This window comes from Euprymna scolopes, chromosome 45 (assembly GCF_053919585.1).
Source record: "Euprymna scolopes isolate OS-2025 chromosome 45, ASM5391958v1, whole genome shotgun sequence".
NCBI lineage: Eukaryota > Metazoa > Mollusca > Cephalopoda > Sepiida > Sepiolidae > Euprymna > Euprymna scolopes.
Window position 1 is genome coordinate 39,663,702 of NC_136526.1, and position 21,708 is coordinate 39,685,409.

Below are 21,708 nucleotides of genomic sequence, written 5' to 3' on the forward strand. Positions count from 1 at the left end.
AACCATGCTCTAGTCCGGCACCTTACAGATGCTAAACTTCTGACTGACAAACAATATGGATTTAGACAAGCCCGTTCCACAGCTCACATCCTCACTGTAATCTCTGAACGTATATACCATTCACTGGACAAAGCGGGGGAGGTCAGAGCGGTAGCTCTAGATATATATAAGGCTTTTGACAGGGTATGGCACAAGGGTCTCCTCAGGAAAATTAAATCATACGGTATTACTGGTAGAATACTTAGCATAATTAAATCCTTCTTAGATAAGAGAAAAATCCAGGTTGTCCTCGACGGTCGAACATCTAAACAGTATGATATAAATGCGGGAGTGCCTCAGAAGTCTATTCTTGGACCTCTATTGTTCCTGATATTTATTAATGACCTTCCCGACAAAACTGCCTCTGAGATGGGTATATATGCTGATGACACTACACTCTATAACAGGCATGACAGGAAAACAAATGAACACATATCTAAAGAAATGGCAAAAACACTAGAGGATGACCTCCAATCTGTAGTGGAATGGGGACATAAATGGATGGTCACATTCAATGCTGCCAAGACCAAACTGGTTTCCTTCAATAACCACAAGAAACCTTCTTTACCACCAATAGCAATGGCCAGTGACTCCCTGTCTGAGAGTACATCTTTCAAACTGCTTGGCCTAACGTTCACAGGAAATATGAGCTGGAACAATTATATTGAAAACATTGCCAGGGCCGCTGCAAAAAAGGTAGGCTCTCTCTACCGTGCTAGAAAACTACTGACACCTGAAAGTATCCTGTATCTCTATAAGGCCACCATTCGCCCATGTATGGAGTATTGTTGTCACATGTGGGCTGGTGCGTCTGCTACTAGTCTCTCGCTCCTAGACAAGGTTAAAAAAAGAGTCACCAATCTGATAGGCCCTGAACTGGCATTTAAGCTTCAGCCTCTGTCCCATCGACGAAACATTGCATCCCTCTGCTTGTTCTACAAGTATTTTAGTGGTGAATGCTCTGACGAACTGCAGACATTTGTGCCCCCACGACGCAGACACCTTCGACAAGCCCGACAGGCAGCTAAATCCCACCACCACACAGTAGAGATCCCTAGATGTAAAAGATATTTCTACTCCAGTAGTTTCTTCCCCAGAACCGCTAGACTCTGGAATTCCATTTCAGGATCCTGCTTCCCTAACTGTACTGACATGCAGAAGTTCAAGTGCAACATGAACCGACATCTTGCTGCCCAAATCCCTACATAGTGCCCCAGTAGTTGCTGACCCTGATAGTAGCCCCTTACACCTGAGTGGCAATGTGCCTTGTTTGGAGTGAAAATGTAATTAAAAAAATTTTTTTTTTTAAATGTGTTCCACGAATTTTAAGTTATCGGGTAAAAAATTTGTTCATGGCAATTACCGTTAAATATTAGGCACAGGTGTTACTGACATCCGTTATTAATGTATTACCGTAATTGTTTGCTGAATTTAATCCAGATCAGATTCAACTTGATGAAATTCAAAGCAGGCATTTAACGATAGATATGAACGACTCATTTGAAAAGTAATTAATCTTAATTATTGTTTGTCATTAATTTTCTTTCATCGTCTGATTTACAATTAATTGATTGAGTCCATTGCTGCGTTTTGTTGTTTATATATCCAGAAAAGTGAGAATGTGTGTGTGAGGTCACTTCTTAACTTGTTCACTCAGTCCATTATCAATCTACAGACTTGAAACTTGGTATACAGGGTAATCAGAAATGTTGAAACCTTTTCAATTATTTTTCATCCGAAAAAAAAAAAAAACAGCTGCTAAGGGATAAAAATTGAACAATTGGTGTGCAGGGGGGGGTCATCAGATTTTTATCTGTTTATCGATTTTTTTTAGAATAAGAATAATTAGGAAAATAATAATAGAACAAAACGCGGTCGAATTAAAAGAAACAGTTTTATTAATATCCTTCCGATACGTGACACAAATTACATTAATTAGACTCAAAATTTATAAAGAATGTGATATTAATGTATAAATTTATGTAACGTTGTACACGTTTACACACGTAGACCCAACACGTTGTAGAAGAGTACGTTACAAGGAACATGGGACAAGTAATAACTCCAACAACGACATTTATTTCCTCATTCTCGTTACGGTCGTGGCATCACACACGTCTCTAACTTGATTGTCTTCTCTCACGTGATCATGATCCTTCTCTCTTACGTCTTGAACTTGATGTCGAGCGTGCTCCAGAACGTGCTCTGAAACGTGCTCTCGAACGTGCTCCTATCTGTAGCACATGTTTTTTTTATAGTCTTTTTTCTTCATTCTTACGGTGATATCATTTCGCATTTCGTCTTGTTACGTGCGTCTGCGCTCTGTTACATTTTTCCGTAACATTCGGGGTTCCTGAAAGTATAGACAAATAAATTATCAGGCACATGGATTCTCGGTCTGTCATCTTTAAAATGATATGCCGCAACGACAGGAATGATGCAGAAATCTAAGTCTCTCAGACTCAGAACTTAAAACATCTAAAACAAACAAACAAACAAACAAACAATCAAACAAAAAACAGGCATTTAATTGCTTCGAACTACAGCAAAAAGAAAAAATAAAATAAATAAATAAATAAAAACACTGACCCGTATACATACTTAGTTATGTTGCTTGCAGAACACAATACTAATAAGTTAGTTACCGCCAGCCAGCGTCTGGTGGGTACAGACCAAAATAAAGAATTATTCAAAATCTAATTTGGTCGAACATAGCCACAGCAAAATGGTGCACAATATTAGAGAAAAGAGGAGAAAGATGAAGTGGTTCTTTTGAAAGAGACATTCTTGTTACTGCACTGGGCCGTGTACATACTTAGTTATGGGCGTCTTATAGTTGACGACTTGACTTGGGCGGCATTCACCCAGGATGAATTGAGCCGGCTCTTCCCATAGAACAGATAGCGTTCCGGATTAGCGTAGACTACACACGACGGTCCAAAGCTGGCACGATAGTTATGGACAACTAGTCTTTCAGGACCAGGAGCGAACACTGTAGACATGCGGATCGGAGGTTCGACACCAGCATTGATTAATTATAATCATCTGGCGTCCTAGGTGTTTTCACCAAACTTGGGGTGAGTCTGCGGCTATTGCTTCGTGGATGAACTCTCTTCTCTTTAATGGGTAGATCTCGCATTGTGTATTGGAGACAAAATGGTGCCAGCGGATCAGCAGTATAGATCAAACGCTACAAACCTTTCAGGTTCCACAGTTCTCGCTGGAAAGCTCTCGCAGTCGTAGAAAATAATCGCCCTAACAAGCGCCTGATGCTTGCGGATGAGACTATAGATGGGTTTGTGGGTGACTGAAAGCATGCTGGGCATTGTTGATTCGGACGTCATTATCATCGTGCCCCTGATCTGTCAAACAGAAGGAAGGACGCATCTACTAGGAATAAGCTACACCCCAACAACAAAAGATCCTAGTATACTTTGATGCATTCTTATTGCAGAATCACGTTGAAGTTATTTGGCCACGCCTCTGGAAAGCACTTCTTTTCTATTCTTACTTCGTCATTTTATGACGAGAAAACAATGACACGCCCCTTCTGTAATTTACTTTTGCGTGGCAGCGAAGCATAAGAAGAAAATCAATATTTTATTGATTAGTTATTTAAAGACAAAAACAGTTCATTCGGACGTCGATACTCCTGGCCTGTCAAACAGGAGCTAATGCATGAGAGGATGCATTTATCAGAACCAAGCTAGACTATGCTTTACCCCGACAGAAAAAAATCTTGGTATACTTTGATACATTCTATTTAGAAAATCGTGTTGAAGTTATTAGGCCTCTGAAACGGATTTCTTTTCTATTTTTACGTTTTATGGCGAGAAAATAACATTTTCCTACTTTTATTTTTGCTTCGTCAAAAAAAAAAAAAAAAATACAAAAAAAAAACAACGACACGCCTTCTTTTTTTACTTCTATTTTTGCTTAGTCAAAGAAACCAACGCCACGCCTCTTTTTTTTTTACTTGGTCAAAGAAAACAACGCCACGCCTCCTTTTTTACTTGGTCAAAGAAAACAACGCCACGCCTCCTTTTTTTTACTTGGTCAAAGAAAACAATGCCACGCCTTTTTACTTCTATTTTTGTTTCGTCAAAGAAAACAACGCCACGCTCATTCTATAACTGTCTGAATTTTATAAATAAACAGAACGACTGGCTGGGAAAACTTAAGAAAAACTTTGGCAGCGAAACATAAGAACGAAATTCAATATTTATTTGTTAGTTATTTAAAAGCAAAAAAAAAGAAACGGTCATAACGCAGATTTTTAATACACAAAAATTTTAAACAAAAAAGATCACAAAAAAAAAAAAGTTTAACTTACTTTATTCGATAATCAAGTTATTTTCCAATTTTTAAACTTCCATCTACAATAATTTCAAAGGACCAACATGACAAAAAACGGTTCAGTTTGTGTTTTGGCGATCATTTTTATGAATTCAATTTGCGCTGAATTGAACCCATTGGTAAGTATAGATATCATTATTTATTTATTTATTTTTTTGTTCTTCATCTTTTATTTATTTATTTATTTTTTTTTTCATCCTTTTTTTTTTGTGATTACTATTGCGGATTCGAAATCTAGGTTCTTTTTTTTTATAGTGACATGTTATTTTTATGGCATATCAAGTATCTTTCGGGTTATTTTAGACCGCGCCTATGGATATGTTTTCGATTTCTATCCTATAATTTTACGATGTCAAAACTACGACACGCCCCATTTTGTTATTTACCTTTCGTAATCGACTAATGAAATGTGAGAACAACTTCAAAACGAATCGTAATGACAAAAATACATTTTTTTTTTATTTATCTACTTTTAAAAATAGAGTTCATAACAAAAAAGGTATATCAACACATTGATGAAATCATCTAGTAGGCGGTGTCCTCTTCTCCCTACGTGACATTTATAGTCTTTTCTATTCTATCGTTATTTTCATGGCAAATGCTCGGTGGAGCCTTAATCTATGAAGCCTCCCTGTAAAACATTCAGAAAACTCGTCTACCTACAACCAATATAAATAATTAACATTTCTCTCTGTCTGTGCTTAAAACTAAACGAAACTTTTATGAGCAAAGTTTATTTACAAGAATTGCCCGTTTGTAGAAACGCAATACTGTGAGTCTGCTACCCGACTGATTATAACATGGTCGTTTTCAAGTCCAATGTAAACAAGTTATCGTTAAGCCTTTCTCTTAAATAATCAAATTCCATCCTTACCAACCACCACTGCGTTGTCTAACCGACCACCTCACAAATCCTTCTCCTTAAATGGTCTAAGAAAAAACTCCCTAGAAAATAAAAATAGAACCAAATTACTGACTTTGGCGCTTTTACACTATTAGGACGAAATTTTGTTAGTCGATAAATTGAGTTTTCAGATAAAAAATAAAATAATTTCTACTGACTTTTTTTTGTCAATTCTAATAAGTTACAATGGTAGCTTCCAAATTATGCAGTCGGAATTACCTGAATATTACTGAATTATTAAAAAAAAAACAACTTCAATCGTGTTAGCAGGTGAAAAATTGCGACCATCTTGTTTAAATTGAAACGTAAACTTACCTCTCTTTTGAACTGTCCTGTATCTTACGTTTAAGTCGAAGTTGAAAGAGTCGACCTTTGGAGACTCTACCAAACTCCTCAGCCAAGTTTTGCTCTAAACACTTAAAATTTTTAGATGTAGGTTACCTGGAAATGAGTCAAACTTTTAATATATATATATATAGGTACTCATGCAGAGAGTGATCTGTGTTGAAATAATAACGTTATTATTTAAAAAGCCATTCTTAACATGGGGAGGGTGATTTGTACCTATTCTGTACTTTAACCTTACAATTGAATAAAAAAAAAACATATCATAAAACTTTAATTAAACATGGAAATACGATTTAAAAAATAGCGCGGATCACTATCTGCATTAGCACATATATATATATATATATATATATATATATATATATATATATATATATATATATATATATATATATATATATATATATATATGAAAATAATAAGCGGAAGTTTCTCAAGAAATCTTTCGGCTATCATCTGATCAGGAGAAAATCGATAGCGAACAAAATAATATTATGTTGAAAATAAAGAGTTCTAATGGGGAACTTATTAAATGTGCCAAACGTACGGGGATACTAAAATAAATTTATTAACGTTTAAAAACGATTAAAATATTGGCACAACGAGGAAAAAAAAAAAAAAAGCGGGAGAAAAGATTCAAAGTTCCCCAAAGAGAAACAATGCGTTGGATGTTTCCTTTTGCCGGCACAAAGAAGGTTGACGCACCGCAATAGACAGACTCCAAAATCTTTAAATGGTTTTTGGAGTCTGCTCTATGTAGCACCTCGAACCATTCTATTTTATATCTATCGGCACAGCACGGGTTGTGATATCAATAAAGCGTTTATATCCTTTTTTTTTTTTCACTTTCATCTGAAGATGGCATTGTTTTTCTTTTCTTTATCTTTTTATTATAACCATTCTTTGGTATGCTTGGTATGCTTGGTATGCTTGGTGGTCGGAGGCTGTAGATTCAGATGTTTTATTTTAAACAAATCTTTTTATACGTTTTATTAGACTATATATAAACAACTGTTTCATTTTATTTTATTTAAAACGTGATCATACATATTAATGCGATTTAATGTTTCATTTGGCCCAATCGGATTTTATTTCCTTATCTGATTCTGAAATAACATTTTTACTAGCAGAACCCGTGGAAATTCCACGGTAGTTGAAAATTTTTTTAAACACATAATAAATAAAATTAACGAAAAATAAAACAAATAACGGCGAATTTAAAACGTGTTGGCAAATTGTTTGTTAACCTTTTAAAGCTGAAAAGAATTGATTTAAAAATATTTAGACTTTTTTCGATGCAAATTCAACACACAGCACATGTTTTTTCTGAATATTTTTATATGAATTATAAAGGAACAGATGTCAATTTGCTTGCGCCTTTTTTTAATTTTAAAAAGAATCTATAATAAAAAAAAAACTTACAGTCTCCTCTCAACGTGACCATTTTTTAAATTATAAAATAAAATAGCCAGTTGAATGTACTCGCAAAAACGTGAACAATTTAACAGACAAGAATGATTATACGAAAGATAGAATTAAATTTTAAAAATTAAACGGAAACGCTACGTGCTATATTAGAATGTGTGTTTAAATGAAAACATGCTGCCCAAATCCACACATAGATAGATAGATAGATAGATAGATAGATAGATAGATATAGAGAGCTATATATATATATATATATATATATATATATATATATATATATATATATATATATATATATATATATATAAAAATTTATTTATCTATCTATCTATCTATCTATCTATTAGTTTCTCCTCTCTCTCTCTCTCTGTATATATATATATATATATATATATATATATATATGAAGAAATGATTAATAAAACATGCTAAAAGACATCTTGAAAAAGAGTTAAAACATATTTAATTTTAAAAAAGGAAACGCAAAATAAGTGGATAGTCCTAACACGACGATATTTTATTATTGTTCAATTCATTCGGCACCTATTTATCAAACTTTTTTGCTTTAAATGGCGAACAACTGTTGAGTGGTCGACCTCGAGTTCAACAACAACTTCTCATGTGGCTTTGCGACGACCGGCTTCATTAAGGCTTGCAAATATTCGTTATCAACCGCAATCAACCGGCTGCGACAATTTCATCTTCGATGCTCTCGTCACCATTGCGAAATTTCTTCAACCACCGTTGTGCAAAACGTTCGTAAGTAGTTCCTTGATCAAACGAGTTATTGATATCACGAGATGTCTCGGAAGCTTTTTGGCTAGTTTGAACTGAAACACGAAAATCATGCGGATTTGATCTTTGTCCATGCTGTCGAAAAGCCTGCAAAAATTAATATAGAGATTGAGATCGATAACAAATAAAACGATTCGATGGAGCAAAAAAACGCGTTTAAAATGATATATAACGTGATAATATATATCAATAAATTAATTCATAAATCCTATATAAAAGTAACTTATGTAAGAAAACGATATTGTTTCTGCACCAACCTAATATTATTTGATAAAAACGATGTGGTTTTTGCAGCAACCTAATAATATTTGATACAAACGATATTGTTTTTGCAGCAAGCTAATATTATTTGATAAAAACGATATTGTTTTTGTAACAACCTAATATTATTTGTTAAAAACGGTATTGTTTTTGTACCACCCTAATATTATTTGATAAAAACGATATTGATTTTTTAGCACCCTAATATTATTTTATATAAACTATATGGTTATTGCACCAACCAAATATTACTTGATACAAGCATAGTTGAGTTTGTACCAATCTAATATTATTTAAAACAAACGATATTGTTTTTGCACCAGTATAATACAATTTATAAAAACGATATTGTTTTTGATCCAACCTAATATTAATTGATAAAAACGATATTGTTTTCGTACTAACCTAATATTATTTGATAAAAACGATATTGGTTTTAAGCCAACCAAATATTATTTGATAAAAAAGATAAAGTCTTTGCGCCAACTTAATATTATTTTATATAAACGATATTGTTTTTGCGCTAACATGATATTATTTGATAAAAACGATATTGTTTTTGTACTACCTACCATTATTTGAATAAAAAACGATATTATTTTTGCGCCAACCAAATATTATTTGATAAAAACGATATTGATTTGCACCAACCTAATATTATTTTATAAAAACGATATTGTTTTTGCGCCAACCAAATATTATTTGATAAAAACGATATAGCTTTTGCACCAACCTAATATTATTTGATAAAAACGATATTGTTTTTGAAACAAGCTAATATTACTTGATACAAAAATAGTGTATTTTGCACGAACACAATATTATTTGATATAAACTATATTGTATTTGCAGCAACCTAATAAAATTTGATAAAAACGATATTGTTTTTGCGCAACCCAAATATTTTTGGATAAAAACAATATTATTTTTCACCAATTTAATATTATTTGATAAAAACCATATTGTTTTAGTACGAACCTAATATTATTTGTTAAAAACGGTATTGTTTTTTACCAACCTAATATTATATGATAAAAACGATATTGCTTTTGCACCAACCTAATATAAAAACGATATAGTTTCTGCGCCAACCTAATAATATTTGATAAAAACGATATTATTTTTGCACAAACATAATATTATTTACCAAAAACGAAATCGTTTTTGTACCAACCTCATATTATTTGATAAACACAGGATTGTTTTCGTACCAATCTAATATTATTTGATAAAAACGATGTTTTTTTTCGCCAACCTAATATTATATGTTAAAACGATATTGTTTTTGTACCAACCTAATATTATTTGATAAAAACGATAGTTTTTGTACCAACCTAATATTATTTTATAAAAACGATATAGTTTTTACGCTAATTAGATATTATTTTATAAAAACGATATGGTTTTTGCACCAACCTAATATTACTTGATAAAAACGATATTGTTTTTGTACCAACCTAGTATTATTTAATACAAACGATATTGTTTTTGCACCAACCTAAAAAAATTTGATAAAAACGAAATTGTTTTTGCGCCAACCTAATATTATTTGAAAAACCGATATTGTTTTTGTACCAACCTAATATTATTTGATAAAAACGATATAGTTATTGTAGCAACCAAGTATTATTTTATAAAAACGATATAGCTTTTGTACCAACCTAATATTATTTGATAAAAATTATATAGATTTTGTACCAACCTAATATTATTTGATAAAAACTATATAGTTTTTGTACCAACCTAATATTATTTGATTAACACGATATTGTTTTTGTGCCAACCTAATAATATTTTATAAAAACGATATTGTTTTTGTACCAAATTAAAATTATTTTATAAAAACGATATAGTTTTTGTACCAATCTAATATTATTTGATAAAAACTACATAGTTTTTATACCAAACGTATATTATTTTATAAAAACTATATATTTTTTACCAAGCTAATATTATTTGATAAAAACGATATTGTTTTTATACCAACCTAATATTATTTGATAAAAACGATATTGTATTTGTACCAACCTAATATTGTTTTATAAAAAGGATATAGTTTTTGTACCAACCTTATATTATTTGATAAAAACGATGTTGTAGTTGCACAAACCTAATATGATTTGATAAAAATGATGTTGTTTTTGCGGCAATCTAATATTATATTTAAAAAAGATATAGTTTTTGTACCAACCTTATATTATTTGACAAAAACGATATAGTTTTTCGCCAATTTCATATTATTTGATAAACACGGTATTGTTTTTGTACTAACCTAATACTATTAGATAAAAACGATATACTTGTTGTTCTAACCTAATATTATTTGATAAAAACAATATTGTTTTTGGGCCAACCTGATATTATTTGAAAAACCGATATTGTTTTTGCACCAACTTTTATTATTTGATAAAAAAGATATAGTTTTTGTACCAACCAAATATTATTTGATAAAAACGATATAGTTTTTATACCAACCTAATATTATTTGATAAAAACTATATAGTCTTTTTACCAACCTAATATTATTTGATTAACACGATATTGTCTTTGTACCAACCTAATATTATTGTATAAAAACGATATTGTTTTTGTACCAACCTAATATTATTTGATAAAAATGATATTGTTTTTGCACCAAACTAATATCATTTGATACACACGATATTGTTTTTGCGCCAACCTAACATTATTTGATAAAAAATGTTGTTGTTTTTGTACCAAGATCACATTATTTTATAAAAACGATATGGTTTTTGCATCAACCTAATATTACTTGATAAAAACGATATTGTTTTTGTACCAACCTAATATTATTTAATACAAACGATATTGTTTTTGCACCAACCTATAAAAACTTGATGAAAACGAAATTGTTTTTGCGCCAACCTAATATTATTTGACAAAAACGATATTGTTTTTGTGCTTACCTAATATTATTTGATTAACACAATATTGTTTTTGTACCAACATAATATTATTTGACTAAAACAATATTTCTTTTGTACCAACCTAATAATATTTTCTACAAACGATATACTTGATACCAAACTAATATTATTTGATAAAAGCGATACTGTTTTTGCATCAACCTGATGTTATTTGAAAAAAGCGATATTGTTTTTGCGCCAACCAAATATTATTTGATAAAAACGATTTTATTTTATAACCAACCCCATACTATTTAATAACCACGATACTGTTTTTGCCCCAACTTAATAATATTTGCTAAAAATTATATTGTTTTTGTACCAACCTAATATTATTTGATAAAAACGAAATTCATTGCACCAACCTTATATTATTTGATATAAACGATGTTGTTTTTGCACCAACCTGATATTATTTGATAAAAAGGATATTGTTTTTGCACCAACATTTTATTGTTTGATAAAAACGATATTGTTTTTGTACCAACCTAATCTTATTTGATAAAATCGATATAGTTTTTGTACCAAGCTAATATTATTTGATAAAAGTATATAGTTTTAGCGCCAATCTAATATTATTTAATAAAAACGATATTTTTTGCGCCAACCTAATATTATTTTATACAAACGATATTGTTTTTCACCAACCTAATATTATTTGATAAAACGATACTGTTGTTGCACCAACCTAATATTATTTGATAAAAACGATATTGTTTTTGTACCAACCTAATATTATTTGATAAAAACGATATTGATTTTGTAGCACCCTAATATTATTTTATATAAACGATATGGTTATTGCACCAACCAAATATTATTTGATACAAGCATAGTTGAGTTTGTACCAATCTAATATTATTTAGAACAAACGATATTGTTTTTGCACCAGTATAATACAATTTAAAAAAAACGATATTGTTTTTGCGCCAACCTAATGTTAATTGATAAAAATGATATTGTTTTTGTACTAACCTAATATTATTTGATAAAAACGATATTGGTTTTTTACTCACGTAATATTATTTGATAAAAACGATATTGATTTTGCGCCAACCAAATATTATTTGATAAAACCGCTAAAGTCTTTGCGCCAACTTAATATTATTTTATATAAACGATATTGTTTTTGCGCTAACCTAATATTCTTTGATAAAAACGATATTGTTTTTGCGCTAACGTAATATTATTTGATAAAAACGATATTGTTTTGCGCCAACCTAATATTATTTTATAAAAACGATATTGTTTTTGCACCAACCTAATATTATTTTATAAAAACCATATTTTTGATGCACCAACCGTATATAATTGGATAAAATCGAAAAGAAAATGATATTCTATAACATATTCATTTCTATTTATAAAAATCTGTGTTTTAAACTAAATGACATCTTATATTTCAAATCAAATATTAAGGCAAGTCTAAATGTGAGACAATACATGAGGCAGCGATTACAAAGTTGAAATCTTCAAGATAACCAATAGATTTTCTTAATTGAACCCACAGGAATATCTTTTCACGTATGGATATTTGGCATTAGATCCTGACGGAATAGAAAAGCCGACATTCGCTCAAATTATGAATGCTACTTTGTAAGTAGATTATTTCTTTCTTTCATTATTCGATTCATATATATTTCTATTCTCATAGCATTCATATGCTAGTAACATGTGGCAGAATAGATCTTGTAATCTTAAACTTACTTGGTAATAGTTCTTTATATATATATATATATATATATATATATATATATATATATATATATATATATAATTGGTTAAGAAATTCCAACGAAAGAAAGATGTATATTTAAATAAGGGGTAGTCACCAACAATGTGTATTTTTTAATATTATTTTATTATTCCGTGTCTTGGTTTTTCATTGAGAAATCTTATTTTTAAAAAATTTTTTAAAAAATAATTTCTGACGAGAACACTTCGAGAACGTCTGAAACGCGTAAAAACGATTTCAATGATTTAAAAACACTATTACAATGATCCAAACAGAATTCTCAATGAAAAATCAAGACACGGAATAATAATAAAATAATGTTAAAAAATACACATTGTTGGTGACTACTCCCTTATTTAAATATATCTATATATATATATATATATATATATATATATATATATATATATATATATATATATATATATATATGGATATATATCTATAAATATATATGTATATATATATATTCAGGTTTGAGGTGTTCAAAAGTCAGAAGTAATGAACAGAACGAGGTTTTTAAATAGTGCTCAATAAAAAGAGCAATATATTTTTTAATTATTTGGGGTAAACAGTTACATATTCTCGCTAAAATAGCCATCTGTTTCAGTAAAAGTATAAAAAGTTTTTTATGAACTTTTTATACTTTTTTTTTTTTGAAGAGCTCCATTTTTCTTTAATTTCTCTCTAATTTATCCGTTTTTCATTTTTCTTTTTGGCGCCGAGAGGTTCCAGGTCGCCTGGTGAATTTTCTTTGACTGAAACAGATTGCTATTTGGAGCGACCATATGTAATTGTTTACCCCAAATAATAATAATAATAATAATAATAATAATAATAATAATAATAATAATAATAATAATTATAATAATAATATATACATATATGTATGTATGTATGTATGTATGTATGTATGTATGTACAAGACCTTTCAAGCATCATCATCATCATATATGTATTAATGATGGGACGATTCAGATACAATGACCGATTCTGTACAAAATTCCCGATTCCGATACAATTACCGATTCAAATTCTTTATAAATCTCTAAATATTTAACTATATATAATTTTTTTTCTCCGCTTAATACATGCTAAATGTGCAGATGTTTTCTTAAACGTAAAAATATATTTGTGGGAAACGATATATCGATTTTAGCTTCACTGGCGGTTTAAAATCAATAAATATTTATTATTTTATGATTATTACCAGCAATGATTTAAACAAAATCAAATAAAAAAGACAATTAAAAGAATTGCTTTGACATCGAAAAATCGGAACAAATTTTTCCGATTCTGATACCGATTCCAATACTCTAAAATATTCCGATTCGCGATTCCGATTACTCGTCCTGCCACTAATATATATATATATATATATATATATATATATATATATATATATATATATATATATATATACACATATATATATATATATATATAGTAATTTATAACATATATATGGCGATTAAGCTACACTGAATATTCTGCGTTTCATCCACTATAGGATTCGTCAGGCTTATGCGCGAATTCTGTGGTTGATTCTTGTTTTTATATATGTTGAGGATTTATTTCTCCTCAACATATATAAAATATATAAAAACAAGAAGCAACCACAGAATTCGCGCATAAGCCTGACGAATTCTATAGTGGATGAAACGCAGAATATTCAGTGTAGCTTAATCGCCATATATATTTTATAAATTACTAACTAGCTCTACCTACGTATTGAGCACTTTTGAAGTAAATACTTAAAGTTTACGCATAAATCTATACTTTCGTATATTAATTTTATGTGAGTAAGTATCACCATAAGTTTCTTTCATTTCATCCAAAGTCTCCTGTGGTGTGCGTCCTTTCAAATACAAAAACCGGATCACTGCTCGACATTCAACAGGCTCCATTTCACACTAGACTCACTTCAAACACCTGTAAAACAGAAACCACAATTAGTTCAGAGCTGTAATTTGCCACATAACCCATAAAGATATAAATCATTGCACATGCACAATTTCAGTTAGATCAGACAACTGGAAGTGGATCAGGGACATTACTTATTGCACGCCGCTCGTATTTCACTTGTCTATTTCACTTGTTGTCTATTTCCCTTGTTGTCTATTTGACTTGTTGTTTATTTCACTTGTCTCACTGGTCGTCTATTACACTTGTCTATTTCACTTGTCTATTTCACTTGTCGTCTATTAAACTTGTCTATTTCCCTTGTCGTCTATTAAATTTGTCTATTTCACTTGTCGTCTATTAAACGTGTTGTCTATTTCACTTGGCGTCTATTAAACGTGTTGTCTATTTCACTTGTTGTCTATTTCACTTGTCTATTTCGATTGTTGTCTATTTCACTTGTTGTCTATTTCCTTTGTTGTCTGTTTCACTTGTCTATTTCGATTATCGTCTATTTCACTTGTCTATTTCACTTGTCTATTTCGCTTGTCTATTTCGCTTGTCTATTTCGATTGTCGTCTATTTTACTTGTTGTCTATGAGTTTCAATTTAATCTTCTTGTAGTCTATTTGTTTTAACTGCATTTTTGTTATATGTTATTTTTATTATTTTAATTTTAAATCCTTCGAAGTGAGTCTGCATTATTTGTGTATTCATTTTTTGCGGACTGTTATCGTCATTTTCGTAGTTGTTGTTTCACCACATTTCGGCCAGCTTATCCTCTGGCCTTCTTCAGGTTGTCCACCGCGACGGGATGGGAATACTGAGTCTTGTAACTGTATCCGTGGAAATTACTGCTTTCCATTGTTTAAAAAAAATTAATACATAAATTATGAAGCCTCATCTCAAAGGAGCTTAAAAAATGTTATAAATAATAATATATGATATCATTCGGTACGGATCCGCCAATGAAAGACCAGATAAGAACAAAAATTGGATTTTTAAGACCATAAAATCCAACCTTGAAAGCCCTTCGGGATCCATGGCGCAGTGGATAGAAGTGTTGAGTTTCTACAGTTCCGGGCGACTATTGTCTGAAGATAGTAGTCCAGGTGATTAGTTAATCAAAACGTGGTAAGACAAGAACTACTATGGAAGGCAGTAATTACCACAGATACAGTTATATAACTGAGCGCATTCTTATCCCACCGCGGGTGCCCACCTGAAGAAGGTCAGAGGATGGGTTGACCGAAACGTGGTAAAACAACTATGAAGATGATGATAAACGCTTTTGTTTGTTTTCGTTTTTTCTTTTTTCGTTTTTTTTTTTTTTTTTTTTTTTTTGTATTTTTACTTTGTTTTATTCACAGAAAGTTCCAAAGTTTTAATGGACTTCCAGAGAGTGGGGTTATCGATGAAACCACGTTTAATAAAATGCGCGCCCCAAGATGCGGCGTGAAAGACATAAATCCAAACGAATACCGAGCCAGTAAGTAAAAAAGTAACCAGGGAGATTGACTCGATCAATGGTATGTGAGATTCTCGTCTTTCTCTACACGAATACACAGAGTGGAACGATAAAAGTGTCGCATTAAAGAAAACAACACAACAACTTTATTTTAAAACATTTTTTGAAAAAAATTAATTCAGGAAACTTGATTATGTAGTAGAGCTGATATCTATTCCATATAGCCCCCTTCAGCCTCAATCACCGCCTCCATGCGGGTCTAGAACTAGTGTTACATATACGTCTGGCTAGTGATCATCTAGCGATTAAAATGGACAGTTATTTCATTTATCAATGAATACGAGACACTTTGTTTATAAAAAAGACTTTATTTTACGATATATTTAATATTGTTTATTTTACGATATATTTAATATTGTTTATTTTATGATATATTTAATATTGTTTATTTTACGATATATTTAATATGCCCACTTCAACACAATGACGGTGGTGAGGGGTTCGTGGTAGGGGTGGTCGAAAACTGTGTCAGTTTGTGTTCCGCAGCTGTCCGTCTCTCTGACTGTCTGCCTGTTGCTTTGTTCCTCTCCTCTTGTTATTGATATCTCTTCGACCTGTTAAAATAATTTCCTCGCCAGCTTGTTATTGCACTTTTGCTGGTTTTCGATTGACGTCATGGATCCAGGTCGCTACAAATCTTGGGCTTCCATTGTTTATTTTCGTTCGTTTGCCTTGATGTAGCTTAGGTCACCATTTCCTGGGACCGACACATTGTTCTTCTACTGCTTGCCTGGATGTAGCCTAGGTCACCTTTCCTGAAATTTTCCATTGTTCTTCCTGCTTGCCTGGATATTAGTTCGCTCGCACCTCTCCTTAACACTAGGAGCATGTCTTTTCAACTAGTGCCAGCGGGAGCTCGGCTAATACTCGGCGGATGGCGTTCTGGAAGGTCATGTTGGTGATGTTCGTGACATATGACGAAACGAATTAGTCCAGCGGGTCCAGGTCGGAAGAGGAGGGAGACAGAGAAAAAAGGATACAAAGTCGTAGTTCTACTTCTAAAGCCAAGGTTGGGACTCCTTGGACTTGTGGATCGGCGTTGAGTTCTACTGTCAAGGTTTAAAACGATTCCGGTTTTGTCACGTTCCAACGCGTCTGTAAAAAGTTTTAGGCAGACACAAAAACATAAATACATTTAAACAGACAGGTGAGATTTATATCATACTAGCGAGGGGCACCCGGCGTTGCTCGGGTGTTTTTCGGTGTGTGTGGTCGGGCGGGGGTGGGGGTGTTAATGAAAACCTAAGAATAAGCGAAGTAAAAAAAACCCAGAAACACGAACGTTAAAAAACCCTGCTAGCGGGGGGGGGGGTACCCGGCGTTGCCCGAGTGTTTGGAGGGGGTGGGAGTTTTAATAAAAACGTAAGAATAATCGAAGTAAAAAAAGAAAACAGAAAGCGGGGCGGGGGGGGTTACCCGGGCGGTGGGTAATCAAAACATCGAAAAAAAACACAAAAAAACTAACGTAAGGCAAACGAACGATGTTAAATGCAAAAATCGAAAAAACAAAAAAGAAAACAGGAAAACGAACGTTAAAACAAAAAAAAAAGTGAAAATGGCTTAAATAAGCTTGTTTCGATATCAAAATTAAAAAAATCGGTGGGTACCCGGGTGTTTTTGGGTGTGTGTGGTCGGTCGGGGGTGCTAAGAAATAACGAAGTAAAAACAAAAAAACAGAAAAAACGAACGTTACGTGAAAAATGGCTTAAATAACACTGGTTCAATATTTAAATTTAAAAAAATCGAAAAAAAACGACATCTCACACCACGATTCGAACCCAAAACGTTTAGATAATGAACCAACGCGCTAACCAACTGAGCTAACAGGACGTACATGATATTTAGTCAGTTCTTCAACTATTTAAACTAAATTAGGTCATGGCGTCATCTGACGCATGCGTAGAACCGGTCGTCGTCATGAGAGGACGGTTTTTGTTAACCTCCCCTCGTGTAGAAAATTGTCGATTTCGGGGTGAAAAAATTAACGTTTTTGGCCAATTTTTCGATATTTTTCGGGCGAAGGATGGAGCTTTAATATGATACCGAGTTTGTAAATTTTTGTTCTGTTGAAAGTTTTTAGCGAACACACAAATATACACACATACATACATACATTTTCGCTAGATTAGTGGGGGTGCCCGACGTTTTCCGTGTGTTTGTCGGTGTAAAAGAAAAAAAATTGGTAGGTAGGCAGGCTCGAACCCGAAGCCTTGACGCGAAGATGGAAAAGAAAGGGGGAAAAACTGGCATCTTACACGCTGGGCCACGAAGAGAGAGGAATGAAAAACGTTTTTATTTAATGATTAGGTGAATGACAGGTGCGTGAACTTAATGAGGTCAAACATCACGCCACATAGGGAAACTTAACTTTGGCTGCAAGCCAATATCTGCGTTTCCTACAAGATGTTGGCTCCTCGTAAATAGGGGAGTAACGCATTTATCAAACCGCATTGATTTTCTGGACGTCCTTGTCACGAGTGCCAGGGAGCTGATTATACTACGGATGCAGTTTCGTTTTTATACTGAAAAGCCAAACAAACACGCGAAGACCAAGAAATATCGCAAAAATAGCGTGTAAAAGTCACCGAAATTAAAGATACACACGAGCTCGTTTCGTAAATCTTAGGTATTATAATCTATGGAGCAGATAAAAAGTTTTAGGAATGAGTGGCCCCACCGAGCGCCCTCCTGAAAAAAGCCTTTGCCGGACATAAACAAAAACTACACGCACACACACACACACACACACACACACACACATTTTCGCTTTTATATTATAGACTAGCCTGGGTGTCCGGCATTGCTCTTCTGTTTGGAGGTTTCTGTTGAGAAAAAAAAGTGGTAATAGACAGACAGGGTCGAACCCGTACCGTGAAGGAGGAAAATAACGTGAAAAAAAAACGTGACGTCTTCGTTGTTGTGCCCATCGCCAAACCAGAAGTGAAGGATGTTTAAATTAAGGTTATTCAATCGAAAATAAGAGGACGAATTCCGAAAATATTGGCGAAAAAACGACTCCTTCCTGTAGAAAAGTGCACAGTTGAGGGCGAAGGAATTGCTGTGTTTAGTCAATTTTTTTATATTAGTCGTCCGAAGGGTCGAGCTTCTAAACAATACCGATCTCATGAAAATTCGTCTCTCTGTCGAAAGTTTTAGGCATATATACATACATACATACATACATATATTGAAACAGACACGTGAGTTTTATATTATAGATATATAAATATATATATACATATATATATATATATATATATATATTATACACCTATATTTATACATATATATGTATATATATATTGTTTCATTTTACTTTTGTCGAATTTCTTAAACATCAAGAGACTCCTTCCCACAGAGCTTACACTCTCCCTTTATACGAGATGCATAGATATTCGAATGATGCATTAGAGTTATTCCTTGCCTTTCAAACACTTATATACCTTTCTTGTGGTGTCCTAGTCTTACTGGATTTCAGGACAAGAATTTATCTAGTCTTGTGGAGTATCCAGCTTCGTGCTGTTACTTAATGTAGTACCACTCGGAGAAGGTACATCATTCTTCGTAAAAGCCAGTGTTGGTTAGCAATACCAAAGAGATGTTATTTGGGCCACGAATACGATGTGATTTTGAATATTTAGTCATATTGATATTTGATAGTAATCGGGAGGCATTCAAGTTCTCTCTAGTAGGCATCCATGTTCTATATGTCTGTAGTTATAATCAATCCAGCATGGCCGCAACCGAGATTGAACTCACTACACAAGTTTTGGAGTGTAATTCAAATCTTGTCCGTGGCTTAATACTTGATGCTTCGTCAGGGCTATAAAGGGTAATTTTTATCGTGATGCCATCACTAGATGGGGTGCCTACCACGGCTTAAGAGAAACCCATCTACCCTCGAAAGAAGGATAGACCGTGCCAGTTTCTCAACCTGGCATTTTACCTCACGTTACTAATAATACATATTAATGAATAATAACATATAATATACACTATTGGTTAGCAATTCAATAGAGATCTTGTTTGAGCCGTAAATACTATGTGATTTTGAATATTTGGTCAGATTTTACTTTTATGGAAAAAATCCTCATATCAATCGAGTGCCCTTCAGAAAGCATCCAAGTTTTCTCCAATAGGCATTCAGGTTCTATATGTTCGCCTGTAGTTAGTAATAAAAATACGTGGAGAGTAGATAATACAGTGGATGTGTTATCGGCAGCTCCAGTAACTCTCGCTTCTCCTTTTTTATCCCTCAGTCCTCATTCAAATGAGTGATTTTTCTGACAAAGGGTGAAGAAAAATCTGGTTTAAAGGTCGGTAGTAATTAGTGAACGGTAGTCTGAGATGGACATTTTTCTGTCTCTCCTTGTGGCCATGTCACTAGTAAGGGTGCTGGAGGTAAACGTTTCGTCTGGGCTGACGTTATCCGTCTGATAGTCAGGGACCCGAACCTTGGATTAACCACTACGGAGGTTGTCCTATTCATCTAAATCTGACCCCCAAGATCGCCATGGCATGGAATATGTGCTACATAAAAGATGGCTTCCCATGTGGCAGGGATATCTCTAGAGAAGATCCCTATTTACCCTATATGTGCTTCCGGGTTGCACTTGCCTACACCACTGCATTTATATTTGCCCTCTATCGGCCCCACAACAGCGGAGTTACTATCTTTAAGAGTATATCTGAGAAAATAGACCACATCCTGTCTGCACATCCCTCGGCTCTGTGGTGACTTCAACGTCCATAACGTGGAATGGCTGACCCACTCAAATAAGACGAACGATGAAGGGAGGTTCTATCATAATTTTGCCATTGCTTATGACCTCACTCAGATTGTTCGCGAACCCATCCGTATGCCCGATACTACAGGTCAATATGCAAGCCTCCTAGACCTTTTTCTCTCAACTTCCCCTGAGCTATGTTCATGTTCCGTTCATTCTCCTCTAGGATCCTCCGACCACTCCGTCGTATCGGTTAAGATAAAAATGAAATGTAATAAGTCCCCAGACGTACCCCTCCACCGTACTGTATACCGATACTCCATGGCTGACTGGGATAGCTTCCGTACATTTATATCTGATCTACCTCTGCATTCGATGTTTAAAAAGGATGTGTCCTCTATAGTATCAGACCTGACCGAATTGTTAATTGTAGGCATATACCGATTCATACCATCTAAAAAATTCCAACAAAAACCTACCAGCCATCCATGGTTCTCCCCAGAATGTGCTGCTGCCATCGCGCACAGAAATCACTTTTTCCATAGCTACCAACATAATAGATGCACTGAGACTAAAGCTGATTTCAGGAACGCCAGCAACCACTGTAAAAGAGTAATAAAAAATGCAAGAGAGCTATATGCCCAGTCTGTTAAATCCAAAATAGCTGATCAACGGCTTGGTTCCCACCAGTTTTGGCAAATAACAAATAGGATCCTGAACAGAAGTGTGCGTTCTATCCTAACCATTATCAACGGACC

The 21,708-nt window shown here is 33.1% G+C and overlaps 1 protein-coding gene and 1 long non-coding RNA gene across 5 annotated transcripts in view; one reads left to right on the forward strand and one right to left on the reverse strand.

The window, feature by feature from the left end:
• Positions 1-2,244: 2,244 nt before the first annotated feature.
• On the reverse strand, positions 2,245-3,466 carry LOC145269483 (uncharacterized). Its single transcript, XR_013865069.1, has 2 exons — positions 3,238-3,466; positions 2,245-2,392 (listed from the first exon to the last, which is right to left on the reverse strand). It is a non-coding gene; the product is annotated as an uncharacterized LOC145269483 (long non-coding RNA).
• Positions 3,467-3,606: 140 nt separating this feature from the next.
• LOC145269481 (matrilysin-like) overlaps positions 3,607-21,708 on the forward strand; it is a 67,339-nt gene continuing 49,237 nt past the window's right edge. For all 4 annotated transcript variants that reach the window (XM_080125203.1, XM_080125204.1, XM_080125205.1 and 1 more), the window contains exons 1-3: positions 3,607-4,514; positions 12,569-12,654; positions 16,066-16,184. In XM_080125203.1, coding sequence (XP_079981329.1) covers positions 4,440-4,514; positions 12,569-12,654; positions 16,066-16,184 — 280 coding nt within the window. In that variant the 5' untranslated portion in view covers positions 3,607-4,439. The remainder of the gene's footprint in view (positions 4,515-12,568; positions 12,655-16,065; positions 16,185-21,708) is intronic.